General features: G+C 37.7%; 1 protein-coding gene across 1 annotated transcript in view; it reads left to right on the forward strand.

The window, feature by feature from the left end:
- The first annotated feature begins 9,893 nt into the window (after window positions 1–9,893).
- LOC115222151 (filamin-C) overlaps window positions 9,894–14,077 on the forward strand; it is a 290,692-nt gene continuing 286,508 nt past the window's right edge. Inside the window, exon 1 of the mRNA XM_036511485.1 lies at window positions 9,894–11,708. Within this exon, the coding sequence (XP_036367378.1) occupies window positions 11,369–11,708 (340 nt within the window). The 5' untranslated portion in view covers window positions 9,894–11,368. The remainder of the gene's footprint in view (window positions 11,709–14,077) is intronic.

Genomic DNA, 14,077 nt, shown 5'->3' on the forward strand with positions numbered 1-14,077 from the left:
AACGTTGAGATGCAGCAGCTGCCTCTTCTCAGTTGCGCGGCAGCAGCCATCTACTACACCCTCAGATGTGAGTCGGAGGGGATGGGCTTCGCTAGATCCCTCTTAAGATTCCGAAAGTGATCCGAGTACTCGTAGCCGACGACCTTGTATCCTCAACTGGAAAAACCCTGGACTCTGGTGGACCTAGAGATTAGGAACGACTGTTTTACTTTGCTCTCCTCGCCCTTGGTCTCCCCAAAACCGTTGGCGATCGAGATGGCCTGTCGGCAACGGCCTTGGTCCGGGCCAATATCTCGGCCTTGGTCCGGGCCATACCCCGCGTGTCCGAGTATGCAACACTCCGCTCATTCGTGCGCCTGCAGTCTTCTACCCCTGACGCTAGCTTAAAGCCTTTATCCTATCGTTGGGCAATGTCTTCCGGAGGCTCGTGGCCAAGCTCACCTGCAGATCTATCACCCCTGAACTTGGTGAGGAACTCAGCCCGGTGCAGCGGGAGCCGAACACGCCGCTAGAGAATTCTTCGATGACCGTCCCCCTCAGCTGACATCGAGCGATTCCAAGCACCTCATTGTCAAGCTTGACATGAAAAATGCATTCAACTATCTGTGCCGTGACAACATGCTTCAGGCCTGCTTCAGCCGTGACATGTCGGTCTACCCACTGTCTTACATGTCGTACGGATCTCCGAACATACTCCTCACCTCAGAGAATGTCATACTATCTTCAACTGATGTTCAACAAGGTAATCCATAAGGCACCCTCCTGTTCGCTCACGAGGTGAACAGCATTGTTCGAAGTATCTCGACTTCTTTCAACATCCGGTACCTGTTAGAGAGTGCCTGTCACGATCTCTGGTCCGTGGTTTCCGCTCTGGCAGGGATCGACCTCGAGATTAACTCGTCCCAGTCGGAGGTCGAGAACGTCAATCACGAAAGCAGAGGGCTTCGCAACCACCGTCACGGGCATGCGTTCATTATTTCATCAGGTACAAGTGACTTTAAAAAAGAACGTCCTCATTTTCGGTTCACTGATCCTCCTGCCTGCCCTTCGCTCCACCCTCAAGTCTAGGCTTCGCCAGTTTGAAACACTGGCGATCAAGCTGAATGTGATCGGCACCCATCCAGCTCTGTTCCTGTTAAGGAACTGCTTCACCATACCGAAGTTATTGTATATACTCCACAGTGACTCTTGCTACAGTCACGCATCTCTCCTCATAGGTTTCGACGCCCGTATCCAAGTGAAATGCAACGCTTGATTTGACGGCACTGGGTAGCAAGAAGTCACCTTACCCGTCAAATATAACGGGCTTGAGTTCCGATCTCACTGGTTCTGCCGGTTCTTCTCTCATCGGCGGCCTCAACAGGGTTCTCCACAACATAACTGAAACTACTGAGATCGGAGAGCGCGAGGTGGCCTACGATACATGGAGTTAGCTCGGCCTGCACCCTGCGGACGTCCATCCCCATCTCCCCTCTGTGGACGTCCGGTTCTCCCGAAACAAACGAGACCCCATCCAGTGTAACGTGATTTCGGACGAGTTAGTACGCCGACTTTTAACTGACACAGTCTGGCATGTTTCCGTTCAGCGTCCAAACCTCACAGAGGAGCCTGGCTCAATGAAGTGCCATCAATCGCGATTGGTACCCCGCTCCATACCGACTGTCTGCGCATCAGTGTTACCTTAAGGCTTTGGCCTGCAGATTTGTGAGCCTCACAAACGCCGTTGCGAATCCACTGTGGGTCCTTTCAGCTTCCACCCATGGTTATGCTATTATAGTGCTAGCTACCGCCAATGCCATGTCGTTCTTAACGAGACCATAAGGTATGGCCTGGACGCCGTAGGTTTCCCTTTCCAGCACGATCCAGCGGAGCTAGACCAAGGTAGTGATAAAAGGCCTGACGGTATGACAATTTTCCAGTTCCGTGGTCTTAGGCCTCTCATCTAGGATGCCACTTGCTGTGACACCTTCTCCAGCGGCAACTTGGTGTGTTCAGCTACCATCACAGACTCTGCTGTTCCTTCGGCCGAGAAGAGCAAACAGTCAAAATATCGACAGCTCTCTAACGGGTTTAGGGTCAAGCCTGTAGCAGAGAACACCACCGGTGTTCTCAGCCCCGGACCATATCCCTGGTCACCACCATCGGAGCGGAGGTAGTTATCCGCAAGAACGAGCCCCGCAAGTCAGAGTGGTGGTAATAGTGCATTTCCCTCACCATCCTCCGGGGCAACGCTATCTCTATTTTGTCTGCTTGGAGTATGAGGCGATCTGACAAGCCTTTTTAGATATTTCTCTGCTGTGAGGTGAGGAAAGACATGGTGATTTAGGCAGGGCCTTTCCAATCAATTCATTGAGCATTATTGCTTAAATTAATATGGTAAAGAGTAAAATTATGCCAACGAACGATTTCAATACAAAATAATTATGCCGCGATACTGAATCGAAAATTTATTTATATATATATCTTTATATATAAAAGTCAAGTTGTGTGTCTGTCTCCTACGATTTAGATTCCTAACTACTCCCACATTTTGCGGTGCAGTTTAACCAAAACCGGCTATCTTATAGTCGTGATTCATATCGAGCCCTTCTGGGTATTAGCGCGCATCTACGATTTAAAAAATAAATTTACCATCATTTTTTTTCCATTTTAATGCATTTTTTCGCTATTATATAAGGGAAGTAACTCTCTAAAAATGTCTACGAAGAGTCAACGATTAAAAAAAAATTTACCATCATTTTTTTTGCTATTTTTTTGCTATAACTCTCTAAAAATGCTTATATAGTTATTTCCCTTACAAACCCGAGCAACGCCGGGCGATACTGCTAGTATATAATATATAAATAATATATATGTGTATATGTATATACATACACATATATATATATGGATATATGGGTACAGGACGTCATAAACCGTAAACAACATGAAATACGAAAACAAAAGAGTTGAATACATAAACAACGAGAGAAACAAATGGAAAACAGGACAAGTAACATAAAAAAATGACCTTTCATCAGCTGTCGGCTGTCCATCTACTCCTCACTTCGAATATTGAATGACAATATGAGTTTTCGAAGGGCAGTTGCTCCCGCAAACCAAAATAAAATTTGGGATTTGCAGAGATCAAAAGTTGGTGACAAAACCAGGACAGTGGAGACATACAAGGAAACCGAACGAAAACAAACATAGAGGGTCGTTAGACCAGACGAAAATAAAATAGAGAACGCTGGAGAAACATTCTCTTTGACAAGAGGAAAGATAGAAGAGAGAGACAGATAGGATACGTGCAGTCTTTAAGTCAGCCGTGAAGGAAAAGAAAGCTCATCACTTGAGGAAGAGAAAAATGGACGATGGCCACGTGTGAGCAGCGATAAAGAGCGAGTAAAGGAGAAAGAGGGAGAGAAACAGATAGAAAGGAAACGGTGAAGGGGGAAAAAGGAATTAGAGAAAGGAAGAGAGAGAAAAAGCGATGAGGGAGAGGACGGTAAAGGGTAGAGTCACATCACAATTATTAAGATAAACTTACTTGGAAATGGATGTGTAGCGTTCAATCAAATAATAATATAAATAATATACATTTATGCACATATATATGTATATGTACAAACATACAAACATATATATATATAGATATAGATATATGCAAATATGGGCACAGGACGTCACAAACCGTAAATAACATGAAATACGAAAACAATAGAGTTGAATACATAAACAACGGGAACTCTTTTGTTTTCGTATTTCATGTAGTTTACGATTTGTGACGTCCTCTATCCATATATGCATGTGTGTGTGTATGTGTGTACATATACATATATTATTTATATTATTATTTGATTGAATGCCACGCATCCATTTCCAAGTAAGTTTATCTATATAGAAAGACAGACAGACAGACAGACAAACAGACAAACAGACAGGTAGATAGATAGATAGATAGATAGATAGATAGATAGATAGATAGATAGATAGATAGATGGATAGATGATAGATAGATAGATAGATAGATAGATAGATAGATAGATAGATAGATAGATAGATAGATAGATAGATAGATACAGACAGATGAGATACAGATATTCTCCGTATAGAATACACTTCGTAGTGCTCAAGAGATTTAAAATGGAACAGGTAGAGGAGTAAATGTGAGGACGAACAAGTAAGGCAAGTCAACACCTAAAATATAATTTTTTTTCCCCTAAAAACAGAAGCTGGTATTATCCGATGATAGAATCAATTTACATTTATTATTCTGGACCACCATGACCTCCAGAAACAGCTGTTGGACTCGTAAAACTCTTACTCAACGCCCTTAATTGCTGATATAATTTATATATTGTGTAAGTCGGACCTTTTTATATGTAAAGATATGTACATTGTTTTGTATTAAATGTATTTAATATTTTTTGTATACTGACCTGCCTAATTATCTAGTCCTTACATTTACTCTTACACACACACACACACAACACACACACACACACACATACATACATTACATACCTATACGCATACACACTCACGTGATCGTGTTGATTAGATACCGAAGTATGTTTGCGCATGCCAGTGTAACTGTGGGCACTGAGCTAGAGTTCCACTTCTCACCTCATTCATATCTCTCCCACTTTCTTTCTTTCTCTCGTTTCAAAACAAATACCAACTACTTCCTAAATTTCTTTGACTTCCTCCCCCTATTTTCATATGTGCTATATATATATATATATATATATATATATATATATATTCTTTTACATGTTTCGGTCATTTATCTGCAGCCATGCTGGAGCACCGCCTTTAGTCGAACAAATAGACCCCTCGATTTATTCTTTGTAAGCCTAGTACTTGTTCTATCGGTGTCTTTTGTCGAGCCGCTAAGTTACGGGGACGCAAACAGACCAACATCGGTTACCAAGCGAAAGTGGTGGAAGAAACACAGACACACAAACATACAATTTACAAATATATATATATATATTGTTGTATTTAGGAAAGGTCATTTTGCCAGTTTAGCCAATAAAAACACACGCACTAAATATTTGGTGTTACTTTGCTTCAGCGTTATTTATTTTTTACATTAATCTTAATCTTATTTCGGCCAGAGTTCTTTCGTCACACTTCTGTGACCTCATCAGTGGTCCTTTGCTTTCTTCTTTCTTATTTGTGTGTCTCTCCTTACTAACGGTCAGCCATTTTCTATTTTGTATTCCTATTGTATGTGTCTTCATTTGCGCATGCGTATACCTCTATGTGTGTCTATGTTTAGTTAGTGTGTGTATGGGGGGGAAGTGCCTGTAATATTTGTATCTCCTGTTTATATACGTTCGTGTAATTTGTTTTTGTTTATTTTTATTTTGTTCATGTTTTTACACCTACTTATTATTATTATTATTATATTATTATTATTATTATTTTAACTATGTCAGAGGTGGTGCCCCAGCATGGCCGCGGCCTTCGGGCTAAAACATTTAAAAGGATTTTAAGGATTTATATATATATATTCCTTATGTAAATATCGTTGTTTATGTAATGATCTAATTATCGTAATTTTCTATATTATTAGATATTAAATTTAAGTTTATTCGTAAGATACTTCTTAGCGATAGATTTATTATTTGATAGCAAGCATAAGAGGTGTATTAAGTTAGGCTTTTGTATATACATGTTTTAATAGTATTAATTGTAGTTTTAAATTTATAATTAAATTAGATAAACTTTGATAAACTTAGATGTTTCGACTAAAGATTGGTCCAGGCCATGTCTAATTTAATAGCATAACTTAGTTATTTCTTTAAATTGATATTCGCTAGTTATTTCCATTGATAATTATATTTATAGTATTTATAGTATTTATTCGATACTATATACTACGAATTGATTATTTCTATAAGTATTTTACATAAGATTTCCGAAAGTTCGTTTAAGTTTGTTTATTTGTATTTTGAAATTAGCTATTTCATCTTTAAATATGAAAAATTAATTTATTAGGTTTTTATTATATGTGCATATATATTTATTTATAGAGATTATTTTAGATCTTAATATTTATATACATTTATATATTTTCATTGATAATTTATATATATTAGTCATTTTTAAATATTTATGTAATTAGATATAGACTAATACCGATATTAGATTATTGGTGGGTTTCCTACCTTATGAATTAAAATTAATATTTAACATTATAGTCGATTTTGATATAATCATAATTGTTAAGTTTTATGTTTCTAGTTTGATAATAGAATTTATTATAAGTAAAATTATTATATTATTTATATCTTAAAAATATTGTTTAAATATTTCTGATTATATTTTAGATATTTCAATTAACCTGAAGATTGACTGTAACCATAACTCGAATTATTACGAATTATATAGCCATGAAACGATCGTAGTGTTTTACTCTTTATCTTTTATTAAACTTTTAATACTTTTGATATATATTTAAAATAATATAAATTAATTAATTTTATGTATTGGCTTATGTTTTTCATTGTTTGATTTGCCTAATAGTGGTTTGATCTCTAATTTAATATATATATATATATATATATATACACACACACACAAACACACATATATATATAACACACACATATATATTTACACACATACACACATATATACACACATACACACATATATATACACACACACACACACATATATACATACACACACACACACACACATATATATATATACACACACACACACATATATATATACACACACACACACACACATATAATATACACACACACACACATATATATATATACACACACACACACATATATATATACACACACACACCACATTATATATATACACACAACACATATATATATATACACACACACACATATATATATTACACACACACACACATATATATATACACACACACACACATATATACACACACACCACACATATATACACACACACACACACATATAACACACACACACACACACATATATAATATATATATATAATATATATATATATATATATATTATATATATATATGTATAATATTATATTATATATATAATATTATAATAATAAATGCGCCCTTTACAAGCCTGTACATCGAGCTGGCAGAATGGTTAGCACGTCGGGAAAAATGCTTATCTGCGTTTCGTCCGTCTTCGTATTCTGAGTTCAAATTCCGCCGAGGTCGACTTTTCCTTTGACCCTTTCGTTGTCGATAAAATAAGTACCAGTTGAGTACTGGGGTCGGTGTAATCGACTGCCCCTCCCCCAAAATTTCAGACCTTGTGCCTGGAGTAGAAAGGGTTATTTTTGTTATTACTTCTTTACTTGTTTCGTTCTAGTAAAGTGCCAAAAGGGTTTAGTCTACCAAATCGCCCCTGTACATTTTTGATTCTCAAGTTTGGGACGTACACTAATGGACTCATTTGCAGAACCATCAAGTCACGGGAGCGTAAACAAACTAGCACCGATTGCCAAGCGGGGACGGATAACAAACAGAATAACGCACGCACTAAGACGTATGTGTGTGCGTGCGCGCGCGTGCGTACACACACATTCACGACGGGCTTCCATAGTCTCTGCTTAGCAAAGAATTGGTCAGTTTAGGACTACAGACGACAATTACCCAAAGTGGCACCACACGCACACACACACTGCATTACTATGTGGTCGCTCGATCTCCTTGAAATAGCAACAAAATTGTCCCTCAAATCCACTCTGCGCAGTCTAAAATACTGCAAGACATACTGAATAATTTTCATGTGTGTGTGAGTGTGTATATTATCTCCATATATAAAAAAAAAAGCTGTGATGGTCACGGCTGGAATTCCATAAGCCATCCATATATCAGTTCTATCGGATTAGACCTAAAGTGAAACTTCCACAGAGACAAACACATCAACAGTTTTAAAACTTTCCTCCTCTTCGTCGTCCTCCTCCTCCTACTCCTCCTCTTTTTAACTTTCCCCCACTCATCTCTCTCTCTCTCTCCCTGTTTTTTCATAATGCTTCTACATACATGGTTTTTACTTTCTTTTTCATAATCCCCTTACAATCTCTCTCTTTCTTTGTATAGGTATATCTCTCTCCTCTTGCTCCCCCTTTCTTCCCCCTCGTTTATTTCACTCACTAATCTCTTAAATAACTCCCTCCCCCTTCTCTGTCTTCCTGCCACTCCATCTCCCACTACCCCTCATTCGTTTATTACAATATTTTCAATATACATTCGCGCACGCGCACTCATACAACTTCACTTATTTAGACATATGTAAACACATTCTAATTTAAATATGAATATACACACACACACACCTCAATATAAACAACACTAAGTACACACACAAATCAATTGTTCAAATATACACAAACACACACAAAGATACGGGTTTCTGTGCGAGTCTATTTTGACAAACACGAGAGAAAGAAACAGACAGAAAAGGAAAGAAAGAAAGAAAATAAAAGGAAGACTGGAGAAAAAGAAAGGCAGGCGGTGGGGTGCGTTAGATGAGACGTGAGACAAGGTGAGAGAGAGCCCATACTTGAACAGCAAGGAGAATGGGAGAGAGATGTAAGCCAGGTGAGAAGAAAGATGATAGCTGGACAGGTGAGAGAGAGGAAGGAGAGAGAGAGGAAGAAGAGAGATAGACAGATAGATAAATAGGTAGGTATGTAGGTAGAGAGATAGATAGATAGATAGATAGAGAGACAGACAGACAGACATAGACAGATTGACAGGCAGGTAGATAGACAGATTGTCAGGCAGGTAGATAGATAGATAGTCAGGTAGATAGATAGATAGATAATAGATAGATAGATAGATAGATAGATAGATAGATAGATAGATAGATAGATAGATAGATTAGATAGATAGATAGATAGATAGATAGATAGACAGGCAGGTAGACAGACAGACAGACAGACAGACGACAGACAGACAGACAGACGACAGACAGACAGACAGATAGATAGATAGATAGATAGATGATAGATAGATAGATAGATAGATAGATAGATAGATAGATAGATAGATAGATAGATAGACAGGCAGGTAGACAGACAGACAGACAGACAGACAGACAGACAGACAGATAGATAGATAATAGATAGATAGATAGATAGATAGATAGATAGATAGACAGACAGACAGACAGACAGATAGATAGGTAAGAAAGAGAGGGAGAGAGCCACAATACCTTAACAGCAAGTTCAACGAGAGAGAGAGAAAGGTGGGGTGTAAACCAGGTGAGATGACAGAGTCTAGCTGGACAGGTGAGTGTGTGTGTGTGAGAGAGAGAGAGATGAGAAGAAAGGAGAAATAGGCAGATTTATAGATAAATAATGAGAAAGAAAGATACACCATACCTGAACAGCCAGGTGAAAAAGAGAGAGAGACAGGCAGACAGAACGAGTCGTGAGAAGGCCAAGTTGACGAAGTAAGAAATCTCAGAAATGATATAAGAAAGATAATGGAAAGGAATTAAAGAAAAAAGAAAGAAAATACGGTCAGAGGTATTGCTTTTGTAATTCTTCATACACACGCACTTACATAAGTATGTACTCGTGCACAAATGCAAGAGAAATTTACGGTGAAACTAGAAAAGCGGTTAAATTTTTAAAGTTTACAGATAAATGGGGAAGATTTAAAAAAATATAAGAGCGAGAATTTAAACAATATCGTCAGCAGAAACAAGAAATAATTTTTATAAAAAGCTACAAGAAAACTATAACGTTAAGCATGATAACAATGACGAAATATGCATGGCCTTAACATGAGAAGGGAATACAACCAGTGAAAAGTTTTTTGCCGGTAAATAGATATATATATATATATATATATATATATATGTGTGTGTGTGTGTGTGTGTGTGTGTGTGTGTGTGTGTGTGTGTGTGTGTATAATTTGGATACGTATACTCGAGGGTTGTTTGATTTGTATGCTCCGAAAAAAAAAATTGGCGGAAAAGGATTTATAACTCCACTTCGTCTGTATCGAAACTACGACAGCGATAACACTAGCTACGAAAGCAAGAATAAACGGCAGCAATATCAGCCAAAATGCAATTATTAACCATAATGACAACTGCAGCAACGAAACCCTAATGAGCAACAGTTTGAAAACTTGTATGACAACAACAACAAAAATAATAATCATAATAAATAATAATAATAATAATAAAAAGAACTTGACTGAAACAACGAAAAGTACAAAAGATTAACAACAGACTGTAAACAATCTTACGGATCTCGGATTATATTTAACTAAGGGAGCTAAAAGTAGGGAGAAGAGAGAAACTAAGGTGGGGAGCAAAAAGTGAGTTTTGAGTCTTCCATATTGTCTGTCATCTCTTTCTTTTTTTCTTTCGTTCAGTCTCTCTTGCCTTAATACCTTCTCTCTTTCCTTCTCACATGAGGAGCTGAGAATGATCTGCAAAACAAAAAGATAAGCCCTTTCATTTCGGAGCTTAACTAATTGATTGCAAATCTATTTTTTGTTTATAGTGTTGGTGATCGCTCGTTTTCATTCACATTGTAAATAACCTTCGAAAAAAAGAAAAAGCAACCCAAATACATGGGCGTCGTAACATTCCGTTTCTCTTCCGCCAAACGTTGACACCTGGTGCTTGCCTCGTTAATATTAATACAAAAAATGTAACTTTATTTATAAATATATAATTTAAATAAGAAAAGGAAGAGCTATTTCAATACCTAACGATAGCGAATGAGAGACCTGCTGTTGAACTTAACGCTCTCACTTCCACCCGTATTCTCACACCTCTCCTCATGCTCACCTTCAGCCTCTCACTTCTACTCATCATCTCTTTCGCTCCTCTTACTTCCTCTTATGCTCTCCTTTACCCTCTTACTCACACTCCCCCTCAAATCAGCTGAGTTCGTAACACTCGATACTAGTTATTTTGATTCTTGTTTAATAGACCACTTAAAACTTCTTCACTTCCACAGTGTTGGTCTTCTCGGGAGTGGCATGAACATTACGAAATCCTATTTTTCTTATTCTACCTTTTTCTTCCTCCCCACCATTCATTTCTTGTAACGTCTAAATGTTCTAAAAACAGAGGAAAACAAACCCATTTAAGAAGGATTAAATTGTAAACACCTAGAAAATATTTCAAGTTTTTTTCTGGTTTATTTGGTTTTTTTTTTTTTGCTATTTAGCGAGAATTTTTTCATTTATTTATCAACCATATTGTTGTGAAGTTTACTTTTTTTTAATTCTTCCGGAGAAAAGAAAATAATTTCAAACAAGTCCTCAAACGCGACAGCTCCCTTTTCCTGTGTCTATGTAGAAAATTATTAATATTATTATTATTTGTATAAAAGAAGAAAAAAACACAACAGCAGCAAAATGGCCAATTCCAGCATTGGTCAAAATGTGCGGACATTGGAAGGCCATGCGGCTATGTCTATGAAACGTACTGGACCAGACGACTTCCGATGGATCGAAATACAAACTACAACGTTCAGAAACTGGGTGAATGAACAGTTGCCGGATGAAAGTGAAATCTCTGATTTAGAAACGGAATTTGCTGATGGAATCAAACTTATTGCTCTTGTGGAAGCCTTACAATCGAAACCTATTGGTCGAAAAATCTGTAAGAAACCTCTTAACCAACATCAGTACCTGGAAAACTTATCTATAGCATTGGATGCCATTCTGAAAGACAAAGTTAAACTTGTTAACATCGGTAAGCAAATAATATTTTTGTTCCGTTCGTGGTTTTGGGGCTTTCATGTTTTAACTGTTGGTGCTATGTATTATTCGTTAACTTTTTAACTCGATTCTATGCAACTTAGCTTCGTAGGTTCGTTCTACGAGCCTACGAAATTAAGTCGCATGGAGCCAAATCTAACTGTTATTAAATGATAAATGTAACTCATATCAAATATGTTGAATGCCACATTCTTTCGTTTGTCCACTCAACTATATAAAAGTATCAAATTCTATTTTAGATGTACTTTTTTCTTGACTTCTACGCAACTGACTGATTATACATATATATATATATACATTTGTATGTCTGTGCATATATATATATATATATATACATATACACTTGTATGTCTGTGCATATATATATATATTATATATATATATATATATATATATGCGGTGGGGTGAGGTCAGCGGCATAGCTCCTATTTATACTGCCTGGTCTTGCGGTTACTCCCACCACCACCACGGAAAACAGAAGGGAAAGCATTCGACTTCTTTCTCTTTGTAGGGAGTGGGGAGTATCCAAAGGGATTTTCCACCCAATATTCTACACGCTACATTTTATAGCTTTATCTATTTCGGGTTCCACCGTTAAATTTAATCTACATCACATATAATTATGTAAAATGCTGCTTCGCCCACCTGAAAGTGGGTGGGGTGCTTTTGTCCCGCCAAAATCTCAAACAAATTTAATTTTTAAACAATCCGAACCAAAGTAGTCGAACGAATTTGGTTCTTATTCTATCTGTCACTTTCACCAAACCGCTACGTTACGGGGACGTGAAAAAACTAACACTGGTTATCAAGCGGCGTTGGGATAAAAACAAACACGCATATACATATACGACGAGCTTCTTTCAGTTTTCGTCTACCAAATCCACTCACAAGGTTCTGGTTGGCCCGAGGTTATAGTAGAAGACACTTGCCCAAGGTATCACGCAGTAGGACTGAACCCAGAACCATGTGATTTGGAAACAAACTTGTTACCACAAAGTCATGCCAGTAGATAAAATAATTATTTCTTTATTGCCCACAGGGGGCTAAGCATAGAGGGAACAAACAAGGAGTGACAAAGAGATTAAGTTGATTACATCGACCCCAGTGCGTAACTGGTACTTATTTAATCGACCTCGAACGGATGAAAGGCAAAGCCGACCTCGGAGGAATTTGGGTTCAGAGCGTAACGGCTGACGAAATACCGCTAAGCGTTTCACCCGACGTGCTAACGATTCTGCCAGCTCGCCGCCCTCCACTAGACACGATAATATTACAGCATCGAGTGACACAAAACTTATTGTATGTTTTTAAAGATGTCATTGACATCTCATGTAAACTTACTGTTATGCATACACACATTGTTGCCCTCACACACACCACTACTACTTACCAGAAATGATTATTGAATTCTGCTTCTTGTTTTGCTTTAAGAATAAAAATAGCGGTGGACCCCAATTCCCAGTGGGGAAACACATAGTTAATATTCAATCGGCGCTAACCCTCACCCCAAATATCTGGCGTTTGTGCTTAAATAAGAAATTATTACTGCTACTTTAGAACATTTACGTTCCGAGTTCAAATTCCGGTGTGGGCGACTTTGCCTTTCATCCTTTCGGAGTCGATAAATTAAATACCAGTGACACAGTGGGGTCGATGTAACCGACTAGCCTCCTCCCCCATAATTCCAGGCCTTGTGCCTATAGTGGCGATCTTTCGTCTCTAGTAGACCTTTCCGTCGATTTCCGTAAAAAAATTTTTTTTTTTACATATGGGCTTGCGGGAACTTTGGAAGTAATATACATACATATACACATACACCGAGTAAAAAATTTCAGTTATCTCTTTCTTTCACACATTACTCTGTCTCTTCACACACACTAACAGAAGCACTTCACTTACACAACATACTGTCTGTCTCCCACACCCCATCAAACACACACACACACATGTACATCAATGCTTCCCATGCACGGTAACTTAAAAAGAACTTCCCTCGTCATAAAATCGCTTTCTCTTAGTCTCTTTCGCTTTCATTACTTCAAAAGTTCCCGCAAGCCCATATGTAAAAAAAAAAAAAATTTTTACGGAAATCGACGGAAAGGTCTACTAGAGACGAAAGATTGCCGAAGGTATTATTATTGAGGCGGTGAACTGGCGGAATGGTTAGCACGCCGGGCGAAATGTTTAGAGGTATTTGGTCTTCCGTTACGTTTTGAGTTCAAATTCCGCGATGTTGACTTTGCCTTTGATACTTTCTGATATAATGAAAGTACCAGTTACGTTCAGTTTATTTCTTTTATTTCTATTCTCTTGCTTTTTTTTATTGTTCCTCTTCAGAATTTC

This window comes from Octopus sinensis, linkage group LG19 (assembly GCF_006345805.1).
Source record: "Octopus sinensis linkage group LG19, ASM634580v1, whole genome shotgun sequence".
In the NCBI taxonomy this organism is placed as follows: domain Eukaryota; kingdom Metazoa; phylum Mollusca; class Cephalopoda; order Octopoda; family Octopodidae; genus Octopus; species Octopus sinensis.